The sequence below is a fragment of the Ornithodoros turicata genome, chromosome 1 (genome assembly GCF_037126465.1).
Source record: "Ornithodoros turicata isolate Travis chromosome 1, ASM3712646v1, whole genome shotgun sequence".
NCBI classification, from domain to species: Eukaryota; Metazoa; Arthropoda; class Arachnida; order Ixodida; family Argasidae; genus Ornithodoros; species Ornithodoros turicata.
Genome location: NC_088201.1, coordinates 203771494 through 203792439, shown reverse-complemented (window position 1 = coordinate 203792439; position 20946 = coordinate 203771494). Strand labels below are relative to the sequence as shown.

Sequence of the window (20946 nt, the reverse complement as noted above, 5' to 3'; positions counted from 1 at the left end):
CCGGACCATCATTGACAGTAAACTCTTTTGGTATTGCATTTAAATTCTCATTGACTCTTTTTAAAATAAAATTAATTAAAATTAAAAATTAAAATAAAATTAATTAGAATAATTTATTTTACAAATAATTAAAAGAAATTTAAAAAATTAAAATAAAATTAATTAAAATAAATTTTAAAAAGTAAAATAAAATTAATTAAAATAAATTTTAAAAATAAAACAAAATTAATTAAAATAAATTTTAAAATTAAAATAAAATTCATTAAATTTACGGGGTTTGGGACGGGTAACCAAGAACTAATTTGGGCTTGGTCCTGCACACAGGCCAGGTATGGAGCCATCGGGTCAGGTCAGGAGCAGATAAATGGCCGGGCTCGGGCCTGGCCATAAGAGTGCCTGGCTCGTGCAGTGCTCTAGTGGCGGTATCTTGTGGGGCAGACATGTCTTGCATTGTGTTTCGTACAGCGAGATATTTTAAGGACACAGTGCAGGGTGGACTTTTTGTCATGGACTACAAACGGACGAAATGTGAGTCACTCTTCTCAAGCCGAGGTTTTCCTCCAAACGGCCCTAGATGTGATATGGTTAGTGCCGGTTGAACGAAGCACCGAGTTTGGGAGCGGCACACGTATCACCCCGGATTTGACCGAAAACCCACACCAGGAAAGATGAAAGCCACTGAAAAGGTTAGCCAGCTGTACGACTCGAACCCACACCTTCTGGATTACTGGTCCAGGGCTCTGCCAACTGAGCTAAGCTGACATACCTCCCCAGTGACTTCCAGGGTCCGTCATCTGAAGGGACAAACCAGCAACTCTCACTTACTCATTTGAGGCTTTGTATGTATGTCTTTCTAGCTTGTTCCAGCCTCAGAACATCAGATCTCTCAAACCCACCCCATGTGTGACCCTAAATACCCCGCTGTAAGAAACACAACGCAGGACGTTTTTGCCCCACAACTTCAAGTCACCGACACCTGCTCAAAATAATGAGCGATTTGAACGCCATACTCAACTAGATCGACACAGTGGCGGAACTGGAACACTCCAAAGAACACGAAGAAAGACTCAGGTGAGAACTCTCCATGAACCATATAGGGTTTGAGAACAGCTTTCGAAGGCCTTCAAGCCTGAGTGTCATTAACAAAGGAGCAACTTGCATTACTATGGGCCTAAACCTACATAACTTACCCGTTCAAAGCTCCTGCCAAACTTAGGTTCACTTTCCAACTTTTTTAGAGGTTTTGCATGGGACTTTCGGACTTTCGCTTTTCTCCACTTATCGATGGTTTATTTTGGTTTTTCAATTCAATGATGTTGATGCCGTAGCCGTTGAATGGCTCATAACTACATAGCAGACGATGACAACCTTCAATAATGATCACGCATCTTATTTTAATTTAATTGATTCTTGGGCATTGAATACTGCTAAAAGTCAAGCTTGAGTTATTCAATATGTGTCATAAATAAGGATCTTATTAAACTGGAACATGTCTCCACATTTTATGTCATTTCACACCTAGCGCCATTCAACACCGTCGGCAGCAGCATTTCGCATCTCTATGCCGGGCCCTGAGTTGCGATAAGTTCGAATTTCGAATGGGAAACAAACATGTAAACAAAGCGAAGTTCACACAGTTTGGTGCATTCAAAATGGTAGTGGGTGAATAACACGGTGATTATCAGAGCGGAAAGTTGACTTTCTACTGATTGAAACCCTCGAGACCGGTTGAGTTTGTTGTCGTGTGCAAATGAAGCGCGAGAAAATTACTCTAAACGGGCTCAGACACGAAACCTAAAAAGTTTCGTATCACTTCAAGCCGGAGTCAGTGCTTATGCCCCGACATGGTAAGGTTTAAATCATCGACAAAAGCTTCAAAATTACGCGCACACAAAAGTTACCAATATAACGTTGTTTGTATTGCGCTATGTTACGTTCGACAACGCTTTCTTTCGAGCACGCTACACGTGAAACGTCATGTGGATTTGTGTGACTGTGAGGATGTTCTGGGATGTCTGGAAAGTTGGGGTCCCTTCGCCGCAATAATGCCTTTTCTCTTTCTTTCTGTCTGTCTCTCTCTCTCTCTCCTGTCCTGACTTGTTTGTCCCGTGTGGTGCTCTACTGAGTGTCACAATGCCGCGATGTGGCACACTCATGCGATTCGACATTATCGCCAGTCTGTGAAACTTAAAAAGCGATAAAAAAAACGGGCTGCTTGGCGGTACATTTTAAAAGCGATAAAACCTCAGTGCAGGGGTGCTTCGTGTGTTTGTGTGTGTGTCGTCCTTTTGTGTCCCCTGTACTTGGGTTTTATCACTTTTAAAATGTGACAACTAAGCAGCCGCAGTAACAATGATGGCAACAACAATTTAAAAAAAGTTTGTTACTGGTATACGGTATACCACTACAGACGCATCAGTTGCAGCCACATGTGTGTATCAGTTGCCTCTACCATTACTAGAGGTGAGCGCAGATAATGTTGACAGCATCCGCACTGCACCCGTGCACGTAAGATCTGCATCTGCAACCGCGCTCGATGACATAGGTGCATCCGAATGGCACGTGTGTGTGTATTGAGTGCACCTGCTGATTGATATAGTTGTGGGGAAAAAAAGAAAAAAGACTCGTGATGAAAATTTTATGGTACGGTTGCCCTTTTCAGCATGTGCAACCGCTTAGGAACATGATGCTATCCAGAATTTGTCCAGAATAATGCTTCTGAAAGCACAGACCATGACGCGCATTAGAACCATTTTCGATTATATTGTGAGACGCGTTAATATGACTGCAACCGCAGATATTGATCATAAAGCGCACTATATGTAGGGAGTGACTTTTTCGGGTTAAACCCAATTCCGCCTGCATATCCCCCCCCCCGAACTGAGCTCCGACCAATTCGGGTTAAACCCGATTTCTCCCCGAATTCTATTCACTATGAAATCCTCAGAGTGACGTTTCCACTGAAGACGAACAAAGGTCGCCACGTGTAACACATGTAAGAATGGGTCACTTACGTTCCCAGCAATACACCCATGTGTGTTAACACTGTCTATGCCTTCGAGGATTACCGCTGCAAGGTCACGATCACCCAAAGAAAAACAACAAAAAAAGTGAGAGAGAGAGAGATTAGGAAAGGACTTAATAGCCAAGAGGAGAAACAAAAATGCCCGATAACACCAGAAGGCACAGTTATGGCCTGATTTCTCCCCGAATTACAGACTTAAAAATAGTGCCCGATTTTTAGTCCCCGAATCTGAGAAAGGTATTTAACCCCAAAAAGTCACTCCCTAAATGCATGACGCAAAAAAAGAGAAAACAAGTAGAAAACGTGGCCAGCACTGGGCTGTGCTACAATTTATTGCAAACAAGACACGTTTCGAAGGAGAGCTTACATGCGAAAGAAATCCAATAATATTGTCTGCTAAGTTTCTCCAATGATATTGTTGAGGAACAGTGGTCGAACCATTGAGGGAAGAATACATGCGTTCATTTGCAATTCCTGTAAAAACTACTTGACGTTGTCGGGTAAGTGACTTGTCATGTTAGCAAGAGGAACTTGCCGCTTTTTTCGCAGGATTTCTGCGTGGACTGTCAATAAATAAATATGCAAACAAGTAAATAAACCAGGCATGGCTATAAGTGACCCTTGTAAGAGAAGTTGGGTAGCTTTATACAGACACACTGAGAATTTCATTTGGGCATGCTAATCATTGAAATAGAATTGATCGTCAGCTGCTTATATTTTATCCATTGGACAAATTACTCATTACTTCCGCATTGGGAAGGGTACCTAGGAAAGAGGGAGCATCCTCCTCTCTCATCACCCCTTACGTCATCCAAATACTACTGTGTGTTAAAACTAGGAAATACTCCAATACAACTACATATATCTCTTTCTTCAAAATGTCTATGCAGGATTTCATCAAGGACCTCTCACTGGGACATCTTTTATCTTCACCGAGAACCCATGCAGACACAGTTGATCCTCCGGCAGACAGTGAGTCGGCATTTTCGTCAATATACACTGTTCAGCATTTTCAAGTTCTATATTACACTTGTGGATACTGATGTTGTATTTTTTTGCTTCTGAAACCACTTGTCTCTCTCTCTCTTACCTTACATGGGACGAGGACAGCAAACAGTTTACTCCCCATGAAGGAAGAGGCAAGAGATCCTTGTGTCCTTTAGTCATCACATTGCATCCCCTCTGATTCACAGCCTGAAGAGATGCAGCTCTCCTCAGAGTTCAGTGGTCAGCTCGTGAGAGTGAAATTGGAACCACCAGATGTTCCGTGTTCACCAGAAAAAGGCCAGACACAGCAACAGCACTGCAACGAGTCTTCATCAGGAGGTGATGCTGATGGTAAAATCCTTTTATAAACCATACGCTCGGGTGGTGAATGTTCTATAGATATAGGTATGACCTTTTGGGGGTCAAATGCCTAAACAAGATTCGAGAGGGGAAAATTGGGTGCTATTTTTAGTTGCGTAATCCTGGATATAAATTGCTCACCAAAGTGCAATGTTCGGGGTAGTTGGTGTAGCATGACTAAATTTAGGCTGCCAGAGAAGGCGACACACAACAGAAACAGCTGCCTCTCAACTGACGAATTTAATCAGAGGAAACAAAACACAACCCGACCTACAAGATACGATGACGTCAACAGCGATAACAGCAGGTTTAGCGCACTCGAACGACAACATCGACTATATGTTCAACTCTCAGCAAGATAATAAAATTCCGCAGAAGACGAGGCAATTGACGGGGAGCTGACACAGTCGGCGGTCCTTGCTGAAAAATGTTGACGTGTATCTTCCTCACTGTCTGATTGGGATGCCTGGCAAGCGTACATATGTTCAAATAATGGTGTGCAACCTCAATTCCCCCCTGTAGTCACTAGTCACAAGTAGTCACTGCAGGGTGACTACTGGGAGTGTTTTTCATCGTCGCCACACGTTCAAGTAATCTAACATTAGGACACCTTCCAGTCTGCCCAATATTGGCGGCGAGCGTGACCTACAGGGGGCGCTCTACAAGTCACGTGATCCACCGGTAGTGTGGAAACAGCGCGATGCGTGTCTGCGGTAGTGACTGCGTTTGGTCGTGTTTGTACGGTATTGCACTGTTTTTAACTGCAAGTCGTCATCAGCTAGACTTGGAATGAGCTTCCAGAACAAGCTGAAACATGAAAAGCTTATAATTAGGGAGTGACTTTTTCGGGTTAAACCCGATTCCGCCCGGTTATTCCGCCCCGAACTGACCTCCGACCAATTCGGGTTAAACCCGATTTCTCCCCGAATTCCAGTCACTATGAAATCCTCAAGTGACGTTTCCACTGAAGACGAACAAAGGTCGCCACGTGTAACACATGTAAAAATGGGTCACTTACGTTCCCAGCAATACACCCATGTGTGTCAACACTGTCTATGCCTTCGGGGATTACTGCTGGAAGGTCACGATCCCTCAAAAAAAAAAAAAGAGAGAGAGATTAGGAAATGACTTAATAGACAAAAGGAGAAACAAAAACACCCGATAACACCCGAAGGCACAATTATCGCCCGATTTCTCCCAGAATTAGATTTAAAAATAGCGCCCGATTTTTACCCCCCGAATCTGAGAAAGGCATTTAACCCGAAAAAGTCACTCCCTACTTATAATATGATTATCTTGATAATCAAGCTGCGAAACGGAAAGCAAGTGCCAGAAAAATTGGTGCATTACGAGGCATGTTCGGAGCATTTCGCCGAAGCGTACGTCTTTATGAAATAAAAGGGTAAAGTACTACTTGGTGGACAGAAAAGTGCAACAATATGGTGCTCTTGGTTTCTCGTCCAGATCCGACACGGTGTTTTCTGAAATGAGATATTGTGCCGTCAAGAAATCTACGCACGAATGCTCGACAGGCCTCCATCAAAGAGCCGGCCTGAGAAAATCGTCATTGCGCTGCACTGTCAGATATGTTTTTGGCCGATTTCGTTTATCGTGCTATCGATCTTCCTGGTGCTTTGCCGTTGTTGCAGGATAGAGATTACAGTAGAATCTCGATTATACGAATCTCACGGGGTCGCAGAAAAAATTCGTATCATCCGAAATTCGTATCAAACTAATTAAACCAAAATAAAAATTTAGGCAAGAAAATAGACAGTGACTGTTCATTTTCCGTTACTGTCAATGAAAGAGGTCGGTTGTAACGCTTTTGTGTCTCCGTTTTTGGCCACTGCTGCCCAAATACGCGAGATGATTCAAAAGACGTAGCACGTGCTTTTCACCCGCGAGTCGAGCGACAGTGGTCTAAAGCGAGCTTCTCCTAAAGCGAGCTTCTCCTAAAGCAAGCAGGGGTTAGGTGAAGCCGACTTGCGGAATGGTGACGCGTAATGTTGCACAAGTTGTCCTGATATGTTCCCTCCACGTGTTCTGGGGTTCTGGTCGCTGTTTTCCGCCAGAGCGATGTCACACAGCTTCGCGGTTTATTGTTGCGAGGGGGTAAAAAGGTCAAAACAGAGATAAGGTTCCGGGCCGTTAAATCGCTTTGATCTTATTTCCACCACCACCACCAAAAGCAAAGTCATTGCTTGCATTGCGCTACATGATGTAAGGGAGTTCGTGGTGAGGATCACCCTCCCTTTTCGAAAGACGCAGCAGCATGACTCGCGCGCTCTCGCGTCACAGGGGAACGACCTCTGTCGCATCCTCGGCTCATTCGTATCATCCGTAAAGGCAAGATAACGTGTTCGTATCATCCGAGCTCTAATACATGGGAAGAATAGGCATTCTGGCCGGGACCGGAAAAGAATTAGTATCATCCCGACATTCGTATCATCCCTGATCGTATCATCGAGATTCTACTGTAGGTATATCACACCTGAAGAAAACTGGTATCGCATCAGTCACATATCTCCAGCTAGTTATGTAGGAATAAAGGTGTTACACTGCTGTATGGTTTCCAATGTAAAGTAGTTCATGGACTTCTTGGACATCACACTGTACAATATAACAACAATAATAATAATATTAATGAAACATCCGAATGCATACGAGTTCCCGCTGGTGTCCGGAACTAAACTACTACGCACACACGAGATAACAATACATATGATCACTGATGACAGCGTTCAATGTATGCAATATGCAGCTCCTTGAGGACTGTCGCCGTAGTGCTAAAGGGGCGATCAAGCTTGCACCTCACACAATCGCAGACCTGTCGTTATTTGTTTAAATGAAAAAGGATTAAAACTGTTGACACCTATTAGTACCATTCGAAAGTTTATCTGCATTCAATAACTCTGTACTGGCTGCTAACATTCACGATCCTCAAATGTATTGTTACACGTCGCACTTGTTCTATGAGGCACCGCTCTTTATCTTTCAATTCAGTTCAAACTTTACAGTGCCCATGAGCAACCGCATTGGTCTGAGTAATTCTGCACTACACCAAATAATTGTAATCAAACATAATACACTGACGGTAACCAAGTACGACAAACAAAACAATAATTGTGACACGGCGCTCAAGGCCGATAAGAAGACTTTTTTACACACCAGAATATTTATTTATTTTATATACCTTAAGTGCCATAGCTATGGCATCACATAAGGGGGGGGGAACAATAGGAAAAGGATACATATCAAAAGCACGACAATCACAAGAAAACACAACCATATAGCAATTACCTACTCTAAGTACAATCTCTCACAGGCCCTAGTAAAGGTATCAATATTTCTATATCTGCATCTGTAAGCTGGTGTGGGCATCCATAGGGGAACTGGAAGGCAAAGACCGTCCGTAACAGCACTGCATCACACGCGCACCTTTCTAGTGCGCACAAACTTAAACAGGAACATACTCATTACGAATTTAATGTTCATTTGGCTCTGTCTAGCCACGCTTCGGGGCAGGCAACGTTCAGGGCTGTCCCTCTGCTGAACACCATTATGAAACTCAGCTTGGGATCCGCATTTAAAGGTGCGTTGGCAAGCTTGCGAACGGCGTTGCATCCTCGCTGCGCAGTTCGCTCCGCCGCCGCGGGATTGGCGCCACCGTTCGCGCTCGTCCCCAATAGCACGTGTCACAGCTCAAAGGGATTTTATGAACTACAGACGTGTCACATTCAACGAAAGGCCTCTTATGCTCGACTTGAGAACCCCAGTGTGAATGTGACACGTCTGTGGTTTATAAAATCCCTTTGAGCTGTTACACGTGCTGTGTTGGGCACACTGGAAGGTGTCTTACGGCTGGTTGCACCAATCTCGGCTTAACACGCTGCTCCCGCAAGGCCGGCTTAGTGCTCGAGTTCACTCAAAACACATTTAACCGAGGGAAGCCCTCAACTGTGCGTTGCACCAAACCTCACTCCCACTTCTGATCTGATTGTAAGGCCCACCCTTCTTGATATATGCCTCTTTATCCGCCGAAGAACAGTGGACATTATTCCTCAGCCTAGTAACGACTGAAAACCATCCGTCGTCTTGTTCGCACTAATTATTGTAGGAAGTGTCTAGAGGTCCGTCGGACGGACGCGAACATCGGGGTCCGTCGGCTCAACATTATGTCGTGTTAGATCAAGTTAGTTTAGGTTAGTTTATTGTAGTCAGGTTAGTGCAAGTTAGCTTCGTACAGCTCTAGGTTAGGTTAGTTTAGGAAACAGTCTAGTTCCTCATACCACGGACGATCCTGACGGACTCCACTGCGTCAAGAATGGGGTCTGTCGGTCCGACGAACCCGATTGTTTATACAACGGAGTCCGTCGGGGCACTCCGCTTTCAACATAATGTCGTGTTAGATCAAGTTATTTTAGGTTAGGTTAGTTTATTCTAGTCAGGTTAGTGCAAGTTAGCTTCGTACACCTCTAGGTTAGGTTGGTTAGGTTAGGAAAACAGGGTCTAGTTCCTCATACCACGGACCATCCGACGGACCCCGCTGCATAAAGAATCTGGTCTGTCCGACGGACCTCTAGACACAGCCATTATTGTAACCAATAACGGACGAAGAGAGTGATGGCATCAACTTCTCTCCCTGTCCTGAGCCGCCAATGAGGACGGTTCCACTGAGTGGAGGTTTGACACGAGTTTGAGGGGGGCGCTAGTGTTGAGCGCGTTTGGTGCAACGCTCGGAAACGGGAACCGAGCTCAACTAGCTCCGCGAACTCAGTTCTGCGTTGAGCGTCCTTGGTGCAGCCGGGGGTCAATGTTAGATCACTTGAACGTGCGGCCACCATGAAAAACACGCCCGGTGGGCACCTTGCAGTGCACGTTAGGAGTCACAGTTGTACACCATTGGTTGAACGAACATGCACGTTTGCCAAGCATCCCAATCAGACAGTGAGGGAGACACACATCAGCATTTTTCATCAAGTCCGCGTCAGCTCCCCATAAATTGCCTCGTCTTCTGCAGAATCTGATTATCTTGCTGAGAGTTGAACAGATAGTCGATATTGTCGTTCGAGTGTGCTAAACCTGCTGTTATCGCTGCTGACGTCATCGTATCTTGTAGGTCGGGTTGCGTTTTATTTCTTCGGATTAAATTTGTCAGTTGTGAGTAAGCTGCTTCTGTTGTGTGTCGCCTTCTTTGTCTGTCGTCACCTTGGCATCCTAAATTTACCTATATAAATTGCTCGTAAATAGTGCATGTCGTACGGGGTACCGTCTGATGCGTGATTGGAGTTGAGGGAGAAATCGGGTTTAACCAACACCACCTGGATAGAGAAGGCCTGCTTGTTACCTCCTCTCCCTCCTTCGCTACGTGGACGCATAAACTCTGAATTCGTCTGCTACTGCGATTTACCGTTCTGTGAACTCAAGTACCCGCAAATAATTGCAGTTCATCTGGAACCTGCAGGCTTAAATATTTAGGTGAAAAGTGCAAGCGCAGTCAGTTTTGACAACGATTTAGGCCGTCTTGCGCTTTGGCCACGACTGCTGAAAGCACGTCTGTGATTGGCTAGGGCCATTGAAACCCCGATCCTCATTGGCTGGCTCTTAATTGTTACATCACGTCGACGAGCACACAGGCTTCCTATATCTAGTGGTGTTGGTTTAGCCAGAATCGGCCCATGCAGATCCAGGAGAGAATAATCGGGCCGGATCAAACTTCTTCTTCTTTGTTTCTTTTCTTTCTTTTTTTTAATACTCACTCCCCCCACCGAATATCATACGGGCTCATCACAAGCACTGTTGCGGATGGCACACTTGACTTTGTACTCCTTGAATGGAGCGGCAGCTTCAGTCGTAGAAATCTCACGTAGAGAGAGAGAGGCTAGAAGGAAAGGCGGGGGAGGAGGATCAGAGGAGGATCGGCGGAGAGCAAATAACTTGAATGTGGCTCTTCCCTCTCTCTCTCTCTGTGTGCACCCGGAGGCAGCCATATTGAATCAGCCGAGGGAACGGCGCATATTTTTAGCCCGTCAAAGCGGGCACAGTTCTGAACACTGCTGGCAACCCTTGCTCCGCTGGTTCCGTCGGCTTGTAGTCAAGGCTGGTCTGGGGACAGCAGCAGCCCCATGTGGTGTCCGTGTCCTGATCAAATCTTGTGGTTTCATAGATTAGGGCTGTGTGTTACAGCTCCAAGAAAAAATTTTGGATTTTGACTCTTTAGGTTTAAGAAGACTTAACTTGTAATTTTCAGTGCACCCACGCTAAGGCTCGTCATTGGCCATTGCAGAGTGCCACAATAGCCCCATTTCTTCCTTCGTTAACAATAGCTCAACAATAGTACTCTGGTAGGAGGTGACCCAGGTTCAAATCCGGACGCCGACCGTGCTGCCTGGGATGCTTTCCTTCGGAATATCCTCGGTTGGGGGCTTTAAGGCAAATATTCCGTGAAGTCTGCCAAGAGGCACGGGTCCCCCTGACATATTACTGACATTGCCCGCCTATGACAAGCAGTTCCACCACCACCACCTAGTGATGCAAAATTTCCGGAAATTTTGAATTGCTCGAAAAAAAAACAAATTTTCTTTTTTTTTTCGAAAAATTGGATAAAATGGGAACAAACGCGGTTACTGCTGAGTCGAAGCATTGCCGGCCAAGCCACAGCATACAATGAGCTTGAAACTTCAGTAGTGTTCACCCTCTAGGCATAAATGCGGAGCAGAGCATCCCATGAGACTGCTGTCTACTCAGCGACCGATAATTGGAACAACCTGTCCACTCCGACCAGAACTCCGACATTATGTGAACGCGATGGCGATCGCTTGGAGTAGCCAGATGGAGCTCTAAGTTGATGGTTGTTGGAGGATTAGAGGCAGCTAAGGCACTGTTGGCGGGTTGGAACGCATCGAAGGCACGAAAATTTACATTTTTGAATTTTGTCGTCTGGAAATTTTGGCATATTTTTCCGGAGATGAGGAAAAGAACCGAAAATAAAACTTTTTGTCCCAAAATTTCCGTTCCTTTTTCTTTTTTTTTACGGGGCTTCGCATCTCTACCACCGCCACCAGGCTCTCGCAAGTATGCATGGACACATGCGTATCCACTTCTTCATGGGGTTATTATTAAAGCAGCGTGGAAGTGACATTTAAAGGGACGGTCTAGTGCAGCCGGTGTGATTCCGAAACATAGCCAAATCCAGCTTCACGAGTACTGTACACGTGCAACCATCAAAGTTTCATTCGGAATAACCAAGCCGCTCTGGAGGAATTTGTCGAAACGCGCTGTAATAGCAGACGACGAAACCTGCGTTTCTCTGATGCATACGTCACGTATTAAGTCAGCCTGCGGGTACGTCGTTGTTGTCATGGTAACTTGCAGAAGCACCTTGGGCTGAGTCATCCCCTTTGCTCTCGAAATGGGGACACTGAGGCATATACCTCCTCGGGTGAAGAATGTAGTCCGAGCATGGACTCTGGGGTCTCCGATAATGTGGCGCATAATCGGATACGTGGAAGCTAGGTCACATGTTTTCTTTCCGACACTATTTAATGCGTTTTAAATAAACACGCACTCCTCCTCCATTTATGTCGGCAGCCACACTTCATTTCGAAGCATGGCCAGTGTGCAACGAGGAGTGTAATGGAAGCGCACGTAATATATTTTTGGTCAGAGCTGTAATGCAACCGCATGCCGATGGCCAGCGACTTCAGAAAAGAAGCAGACGATTTCTGTATCCTATCACGGAGTTTTCCGCAGGGCGACGTGGCCATTCTTATTGTTGGCAACACAGATCGCGCACATATCTCGAACAAATATGTTGCCTCCTTCCACGATATTGTAGTGTTGTTGTATTAAGGAAGACGACGACGGAGGACACGATGAGAGGGAAAAGGAAGTAGAAGTGACCGAGCGCGTGAAAACGTAGAATGTAGTTTTTGGTCGGGAAAATAAACAACGTGGTTGCAATGTTTCTACGTCGTTAGTCCGAGACACCACAGGAAAAGCTGGCGACGAGGTATTTTCCATCAGCAACCCACGAGGATAGCAAGAACAGGGAACCGAAGAACAAGTAAGGAATATGGAAACCCTTTTACCGGCGTTCCCCAAGTTCGATCCACACACAGACGCGTCGTCACTCGCACAGCGTTGGACTAAATGGCACGCCCGTTTCGAAAACTTCCTTTTGGCCGCCAACGTCACAGATCCCACTAGAAAGCGTGCTATGCTGCTTCGTTATGCCGGAGAGGAGGTGTACGACATTTTTCAAACCCTCCCAGATACGCAATCGGACTACGACACAGCTGTCGCCCGTTTGAAAGCGCACTTCGCCCCTAAGAAAAATACCGTGTACGAGAAACACGTATTTCGCCAAGCAAAGCAAGATACTGGAGAAACGCTGGACCAATTTCAAGTCCGACTGAGAAAGCTTGCAGCGACATGCGAATTCGCGAATACTGACAAAGAGTTGGTATCCCAAATAATCGAGGGAACTGCGTCACACAGATTACGCCGCGCCGCACTCCGTGAAACGGATATCACCCTAGACAAACTACTGGGAATTGGCCGTAGCCTTGAGATTGCAGAGCTACAGGCTTCCAACATAGAAGGTCCTTCACAACATCAGACAATTCAAAAAGTGGCAGCGAAGAAGCCCTGGCGAGGAGGCGCCACTCGCAAGGAGAATCGCTCCAACCACAGAAGCTCACAAAAATGCTTCGGATGCGGGGGAAGCTGGCCCCACAAGAAGGGAAAAGCGAGCTGCCCAGCGTGGGGAGCCACATGTCATAAGTGCCAAAAGAAGAACCACTTCGCCAACTGGTGCAAGAGCACTCCGAGGAACAAAGAAGAGGTTCGGTCTCTGGTTTCGTCAGCTGCCATTTCGGCAAGAGAGACTCAACAGAACTGCAGTTCAGACGAGTCTGTGTTCCACATACACAACCCAGCAACCAAGCTCCCGGTAGTTACAGTAAGCATAAATCAAACGCCGCTGGAGTTCTTTCTGGATACTGGGGCCGGTGTCAACGTGGTCGGAGAGCGGACCTGGAGAAAACACCTTCAGACACCCCAGAATGCAGCGACGACACGACTGGTACCTTACGGGGTTACTCAAGAAATCCCTGTTATGGGAGCATTCACGGCTTCGTTCAGCTTCAAAGACAGCAACGTGGAGGCACCGGTATACGTCGTGAGGGGACCACAGGCATCACTGTTGAGCTACAGGACTGCCATGGAGCTGAGACTCATCAATATTGTGCAGACGATAGCCCAGGAGACATCTGTAAGCATACGAAAGGAATTTCCAAGGTTGTTTGGAGGTCTCGGTCGACTCAAGAACTTCCAAGTGAGCTTGGAAATCTCGAAAGAAGTGAGACCAGTTGCTCGTCAGCATCGCCGCATTCCCTTCCGGATGCGGAAGGCATTGGAAGCTGAGTTGACCAGACTAGAGAACCTCGACATTATCGAGCGTGTAACCGGCCCAACCCCATGGGTCTCTCCTATTGTCGTGGTGCCCAAGCCACACACGGAAGGCGCCGTGAGGATGTGCATAGACATGAGGGAAGCAAACGTGGCCATTGCGAGAACACGGCATGTCATGCCGACTGTCGAGGACATTCTCAGCATTTTAAATGGCGCAGCGTACTTCTCTAAGCTAGACCTCAACGAGGGTTACCACCAGCTGGAGCTGAGTGAAGAGTCCCGAGCTATAACGACATTCTCCACGCACTGCGGCCTGAGGAGATACAAGAGACTGCTGTTCGGGGTGAATGCTGCAGCTGAGATCTTCCAAGATGCCATACGACAGATCTTGCCAGACGAAGATGGCATCATCAACGTGAGCGATGACATTTTGGTGTCAGGACGCACAGTCGAAGAACACTACCGGAGGTTACGTTTGGTGTTAAAGCATCTCGAAGAGGCAGGGATCACACTGAACGAGAAGAAATGCGTCGTAGGTGTCCGAAGTGTGAAGTTCTACGGTCATGTCTTTGCAGCCGGAGGGGTCAGGGTCGATCCTGAGAAGGTAGAAGCAGTAGTGGAAATGTCACCGCCTAGAGACGCAACAGAAGTTAGAAGTCTGTTAGGCATGCTTACCTACTGCACTCGGTTCATTCCACGCCTAGCAGAAATGATGGAGCCTCTGAGAGGCCTCACACACAACGATGCTGAATTCATTTGGACGGAGCGGCATCAGAAAGTCTTCGAGAGAGTAAAGCAAGAAATGTCCCAAGTGCGCACATTAGCGTATTTCGACGACAGCAAGGATACCTACATAATAACGGATGCAGGGCCAGATGGAGTAGCTGGAGTTTTGGCACAAGAGTCTAAAGACAAGGAAAATCTCAGCATCCTCGCGTACTACAGCAGAGCACTGACGTCAACAGAAAAACGGTATCCCCAGATTGACAAAGAGATGTTGGCGATCGTGTCGACAGCGGAACGTTTCCGTGCGTACTTGGCAGGAGCCAAGTTCACTATAAGAACGGATCATCTGCCACTGGTGTCCATTCTCAAGAACCCAAGCGCCAAGCTGTCAGCGAGATTGGAGCGGCTGAGCCTTAGACTACAGCACTACCTTTTCGACGTTCAGCACATCCCCGGAAAGGAAAATCCTGCTGACTACTTATCCAGGCACCCAGTACCAAATCGAGATGACGGGCCAGCTCGGGAAACCGTCGCAGTCGAAGAATACGTCTCCTTCGTTCTGAGAGCAGCTACACCCAAGGCATTAACGGTGCAAGATGTGGAAAAAGCATACAAAGAGGACCCGCAGATAAGCCTACTTGTCAAGGCACTACGGGAAGGTCACACACTATGAAAGTCACATGAGCGCCTCTGGAAGGCCGAAAGGCTGAAGCCCTTCCTCCAGATTCGGGACGAGCTGACAGTGACCGAGGACAATGTCGTCCTAAGAGGAACACGACTGGTGATTCCAGAAAATGTACAAGACCAGGCTATTCACTTAGCGCACCAAGGGCACCAAGGCATCGTGAAGACGAAACAGCTCATCAGGGAAAAGATTTGGTTCCCAGGAATCGACAAGAAAGTAGAGGCAGCAATCAGACATTGCGAAGCGTGCCAAAGAACAGTTCATGAGAAGAAGACATCGCCGCTTGTGATGACACCGCTCCCAGACGGACCGTGGCAATCACTTGCTGCGGACTTTGCAGGGCCTCTGCCAGGCCAGAAGTACCTGCTGGTCGTCGTGGACGAATACTCGCGGTTTCCAGTGGTTTCCACGCTCTCGTCTCTAAACGCGAAAACCGTCACGGCTAGACTGAGCGACATATTCGCTGTGCATGGAATGCCGTATGATTTGAAGACGGACAATGGTCCCCCTTTCTTTGGGAAGGAATTTGCTGAATTTCTGCGCCTGAATGGCATACGACACCACCGCACAACACCCTTGTGGCCGCAAGCAAACGGCGAGGTGGAGAGATTCATACGGAACGTAAAGAAGACCGTCAAGGCTGCGTGTGTTGGAGGGAACGATTGGAAGGAAGAGCTGAACGAGTACCTTCTAAATTATAGAGCAACTCCACACTCCACGACATGTGTCACACCATCCGAACTACTATTCGGCAGGAAGATCCGAGTGAAGCTTCCCCAGTTACGAGAAAAACACTCCAGACGAGAAGTTGAGTCCGTCGACCGACGACGGAAACAGAAGATGAAGAGCTATGCTGACGAAAAACGCAAGGCAGTAGCTCACAGCCTTCGACCAGGGGACACTGTACTTTTGAGGCGACCGTCACCGTTAGCTCACGAGTCTCCGTATGAGCCACGGCCGTACAAGGTAACGAAGGTCCAGGGTACCGCAATCACCGCGGAGCGTGATGACAGAAGAATTGTGAGGAACGCTTCGTTCTTCAAGCGCATTCCGCCGTGCCCTTCACGAGAGTCCGAGGACTGGGACCTGGTCGAGGATCTGGTGTGCACGCCGGACGACCCCCATTTCCTAACCGGAGGACCTAACACGAACGAGGGCCCAATCGTCGCCCGAGATGCGACACAGACGGGGTCCACCAGCACACGGAGATACCCAGCAAGGGAAAATCGTGGCACTCTGCCGAGAAGACTTCAGGATTTCATACTGAACTAAGCAGAACTGCATATTGAAGTGAGGGGGGAATGTAGTGTTGTTGTATTAAGGAAGACGACGACCGAGGACACGATGAGAGGGAAAAGGAAGTAGAAGTGACCGAGCGCGTGAAAACGTAGAATGTAGTTTTTGGTCGGGAAAATAAACAACGTGGTTGCAGTGTTTCTACGTCGTTAGTCCAAGACACCACAGATATTACTCTTGAAAATGTGTCATCATACAAGTACCTTGGTCTTCATATAACTTCAACACTATCCTGGTCACTTCTTAGGAAGAGCATAATTAAAGGTGTTGTGACAGTTGGTTTCCAGCTTTCCCAGATAAATATTGTTACGACGACGGTGTCAGCAGCGGCGGGTGCATGTCACGTACGGTCATCCTCATTCCATCTATTAAATCCTTGCTATCATGACGCTCTGCTACCTGTGTCAATATGAAAAACTATTCTATCACCCGACACCATCCCATATTCAAGTTTTCGGGTCCATGACATGCAGGTACGGAGAAAAACGGCCCCGAGGAAGCGACATCGGTGACGTCACACAGGAGCAGCGAGGGAAGACGAGCGTCTCCCAAGCCAAATGGGGGAGAGGGGTCCTTGAGGTCACACCGTGGGTTGTCGTTTTGTGGCTGCGCCTATTTTCCGAACCAATCTAGCGAGAGCAAAAATTATTTTTTCACAGTGTTCTCAGAATGAGTACGATGCATATATATTATGCTTCGAACACACCAGAGAAAGTGTCGCAACACCTTTAACAATGCAAACCGCATGTTAGGCTTCTCTTCAGCCCCCCTATCCCTAAAAACTTTGCTCTACAAGTCTCTTGTGCGTTCAAAATTAGAATACTCTGCCTCCATATGGGATCCTAGCTCAGCCACACTAATTAATGCAGTCGAACTTGTCCAAAATAATTCTGCGCATTTCATTACTGGTAATTATTCTCGCACAGCGAGTATAAGTACGTACAATAAAGGACACTCTTGCCTTACCTGCCCTTGTTTCACGTCATAAAATCTTTCGTCTATCTTTACTTCACAAACTTTACTTCACAAACTTTACTATGACCTGCCTTGTTTGCATAGTGAACTTCTACCTCCTCCCATGTACATTTAATCTCGGATTGATCATCAACACAAGATAGGCCCAATGTCATACCACAGTAATACGTGCCTGCAGTCTTTCGTCCCCCGCACATCTGAGTGGAACCACCTTCCTAGTGACATCATACACATTCGCGATCACTCCCGATTTCGCTCTGCATTATGTTCCTTTTTTGACTCATAGTAACACCGCATACTGTAAAACCCTTTAATTTCGTGAGTCGGGAAAATTCGCGAACTTTAAGGGCACGCCAAAAATTTCAAAACACAGAAGGAGGAACTCGTGGAGCGCGCGAAATTTAGTGGTTGCGAATATATACCTGTTGATTCGCGAAAATTTAGGGCTGCGAAATTAAAGGGTTTTACAGTAGTTTCATAGCAGCCTGTGCACCTTGATGTAAACTCTCCCAACTCACTGGCTCTTGTATAACACACTTCTTCATCAATCTTGTTACATTTTAATTGAGTATCCTGATTTACTGACCTTTGTTCACTGTTATTTATTGCTGTTATGTATTTTCTTTTTTTTCTTTCCCCCCTCCCCTCTGTAATGCCCAATGGGCCTTGACGGTATAATAAATAAATAAATAAACAAATAAATTCAAAAGAAAACCTGCAGTTCCTGCATATGCCAAGAAGAAGATTTGCAATGTGACCTACTTGTATCCTTTTTTGTTTTACTTCAGGGGCAGCAGTTGGGATGTGTCCCATTAAAGAAGAACCTCAAGAGGAATCTTCGAATGAAGATCCAATCATAGAAGTGAAGACAGAGCCTTACAATGTTCCAGTCTTGGCAGAAGAGGAACAGAAGAGAACAGAGGAACAGGCAGAGGGACACAGCTGTGACCCAACATCAGAAGGTAAATACAAAATGGTCGAGGGGATTTGGTCAACACCAAATTGAACAGCACCATATGGACAAAAAGGGGCATGCAACGGAAATGCTTTTCAGTTTTCTGTTTGTTACGTATCAGTTTTCCAGCATGTAAGGAAGATACTCAAACCAGGCAAAACAGATCTATAGATCCTTTATACAATTCCACATTACTGCAACGATTGCAGACTTTCGCTGCATAAACAACTGCACATAACGATGTTTGTGAGTGAGAAGATAAGGAACAGTAGATGCAACCGGAGGAATCAAGTGCAAAATAATCCCTGGTGCACAGTGTCTTTTACTATGTCTCCCTTCATATGCTCCCACAATGTTTAGCCCTAACAAACACACTATACATCTTCTGGTGCTACTGTCTTGAAAAGTACAGTGCTGGACAAAATTTTACTAAACAAGCTTTGGTGCATTCCTTCTCCAGGGTGATGCACTAGCATCGAATGAGGCCATGCAGACTTGCAACTAGGTGACTGGGTTACCCAAGCGCATGTCTGTAACTCTGTACGGTCTCATTGAGGGAGGAACGCACAAGAGCATGTTTCATAAACTTTCGTCCAGCACCGTATGAGCAGTTGATTATGTGTGGTCAAGGTCTGTTTATTGTATTCCGTTTCTGTTTCTACGATACAAGTATGAGCCAAACCATACAAGTGGGATATCTGTCCCGCAGAGTTCTTCCAGAGCACAGACCTGGATCGTCACAAGAGGACCCACACTGATGAGAAGTTGCACAAGTGTAATGTCTACCTTGCAGACATCAACCGGAAGGGGTACCTACTGGAGCATAAGCGGACACACACGGGTGAGAAGCCATTCAAGTGTGATGTCTGCCCTGCAGAGTTCAGCCGGCACGGGTACCTACGGGTTCATAAGCGGACACACACGGGGGAGAAGCCATACAAATGTGATGTCTGCCTTGTGGAGTTCAGCCAGAATGGGCACCTGCAGTACCACAAGCGGACGCACACCGGCGAGAAGCCATACAAGTGCAATGTCTGCCCTGCAGAGTTCAGAGGGAGCCAGAGCCTACTGCATCACAAGCGGACACACCCGGATGAGAAGCCGTACAAGTGCAATGTCTGTGCTGCAGCGTTCAGCCGGAATGACTGCCTACAGCATCACAAGCGTACGCACACGGACGTGAAGCCATACAAGTGCGATGTCTGCCCTGCAGAGTTCAGCCGGCACGGGTACCTACGGGTTCATAAGAGGACACACACGGGTGAGAAGCCATACAAATGTCATGTCTGCCTTGCGGAGTTCACCCAGAAGGGGCACCTACAGCGCCACAAGCGGACACACACAGACGAGAAGCCATACAAGTGCGATGTCTGCTCTGCTGAGTACAGAGGGAGCCATGGCCTACTGCATCACAAGCGGACACACACGGGTGAGAAGCCATACAAGTGCAAGGTCTGTGCTGCAGCATTCAGCCGAAATGACTGCCTACAGCACCACAAGCGGAAACACACAAGCAAGAAGCCATACAAGTGTGATGTTTGCCCTGCAGAGTTCAGGTGGAGCCAGAGCCTACTGCAGCACAAGCGGACACACACAGGAGTGAAGCCATACAAGTGCGATCTTTGTGCTGCAGAGTTCACCCGGAGTGCAGATGTGCAGCGCCACAAGAGGTGGCATACAGGTGAGAAGCCATACAAGTGTGATATCTGCCTTGCGGAGTTCAGCCGGAGCACAGACATGCAGCGTCACGAGAGGATGCACACAGGTGAGAAGCCTTACAAGAGCAATGTCTGCCCTGCAGAGTTCAGAGAGACCAGGTACCCTAAGCGTCACAAGCGAACACACATGGGTGAGCAGCCATAGATGTGCGACCTCTGTCTGGCAAAAATCAGCCACAGCGTCGAGTGACAAGCCATACAGGAGCATTCTCTGTTCTGCAAACTTCAGGCAAATCACAAACCTGCCCCTGTGTGAGGGGGCTTTTATGGACATGAAGCCATACAATTGCAACCTCTGTCCTGCAGAGTTCAGCCAGTGTACTCACACACACTAGCCATAGAACACGCTGCTAGCAGAGCAAGAGCTGGTTTGGCTCGTTTGTGAACCTGTGCTTACACAAGTAGCCATGAGGTGTCTGGGATAGCAACAGTACAAGTGTAGAGACCGTGTAGACAAGAAAGAGACCATCCAAGGATCAGTTCTATTGTCCTAGACGCGGAGGCCTGAAGAAGCACATGGTCATGTGCAGACGCTGTAGAGACGCAGTTCGTATCCCACATCATTCTATTTCTGTTGGATGTTTTGGAACTCAAGCTCACGAGCAGACTGAGGTTGAAAAAGAGTTGGACTGGTGTTGGATTGGTGGATTGGGTGGTGATGCATGTGAAATGTCAGGAAACCCAGTGTCAGGGGAATGACTTCTCTGGAGGGATCACTGTGAGACAGTCCTGTGTGCCAAGAGAGATTAAAACCAGTTGTGATGTTTGGTGTGTCAGGTGGCATTAGTGTTATAGGGAATGTGCG

At 46.9% G+C, this 20946-nt stretch overlaps 4 protein-coding genes across 6 annotated transcripts in view; 2 read left to right on the top strand and 2 right to left on the bottom strand.

The window, feature by feature from the left end:
* The window catches only part of LOC135378975 (zinc finger protein ZFP2-like), a 36271-nt gene extending 34991 nt beyond the window's left edge, over positions 1-1280 (bottom strand). The window contains exon 1 of the mRNA XM_064612181.1: positions 1191-1280. The gene's annotated coding sequence lies outside the window, so the exon portion shown is untranslated. The remainder of the gene's footprint in view (positions 1-1190) is intronic.
* LOC135378976 (zinc finger protein 239-like) overlaps positions 1-20946 on the bottom strand; it is a 151019-nt gene that overhangs the window by 85214 nt on the left and 44859 nt on the right. The gene's annotated exons all lie outside the window — the stretch shown is intronic.
* LOC135378974 (zinc finger protein 501-like) lies at positions 919-20907 on the top strand. 3 transcript variants are annotated; one of them, XM_064612179.1, is made up of 5 exons: positions 919-1071; positions 3916-3997; positions 4219-4363; positions 18257-18430; positions 19133-20907. In XM_064612179.1, the coding sequence occupies exons 2-5, from the start codon at positions 3968-3970 to the stop codon at positions 20284-20286; spliced, it is 1503 nt and encodes a 500-aa protein (XP_064468249.1). In that variant the 5' UTR covers positions 919-1071; positions 3916-3967; the 3' UTR covers positions 20287-20907. The 3 variants fall into 3 exon arrangements, with proteins under 3 accessions (XP_064468249.1, XP_064468248.1, XP_064468250.1); XM_064612178.1 differs by lacking the exon at positions 919-1071 and adding an exon at positions 1600-1847; XM_064612180.1 differs by lacking the exon at positions 919-1071 and having other exon boundaries at positions 3957-3997; positions 4136-4363.
* Positions 12343-16469, top strand: LOC135379166 (uncharacterized protein K02A2.6-like). The gene is made up of 2 exons (XM_064612411.1): positions 12343-15158; positions 15210-16469. The coding sequence occupies exons 1-2, from the start codon at positions 12447-12449 to the stop codon at positions 16467-16469; spliced, it is 3972 nt and encodes a 1323-aa protein (XP_064468481.1). The 5' UTR covers positions 12343-12446.

Bases quoted from the DNA above. Each gene is read 5' to 3' on its own strand.
- LOC135379166 (XM_064612411.1), top strand. From the start codon at position 12,447: ATGGAAACCCTTTTACCGGCGTTCCCCAAGTTCGATCCACACACAGAC. The intron at 15,159-15,209 runs GCACTACGGGAA...CGCCTCTGGAAG, and splicing joins AGATAAGCCTACTTGTCAAG to GCCGAAAGGCTGAAGCCCTT.
- LOC135378974 (XM_064612179.1), top strand. From the start codon at position 3,968: ATGCAGACACAGTTGATCCTCCGGCAGACA. The intron at 3,998-4,218 runs GTGAGTCGGCAT...TCTGATTCACAG, and splicing joins AGTTGATCCTCCGGCAGACA to CCTGAAGAGATGCAGCTCTC. The intron at 18,431-19,132 runs GTAAATACAAAA...TCTGTCCCGCAG, and splicing joins CTGTGACCCAACATCAGAAG to AGTTCTTCCAGAGCACAGAC.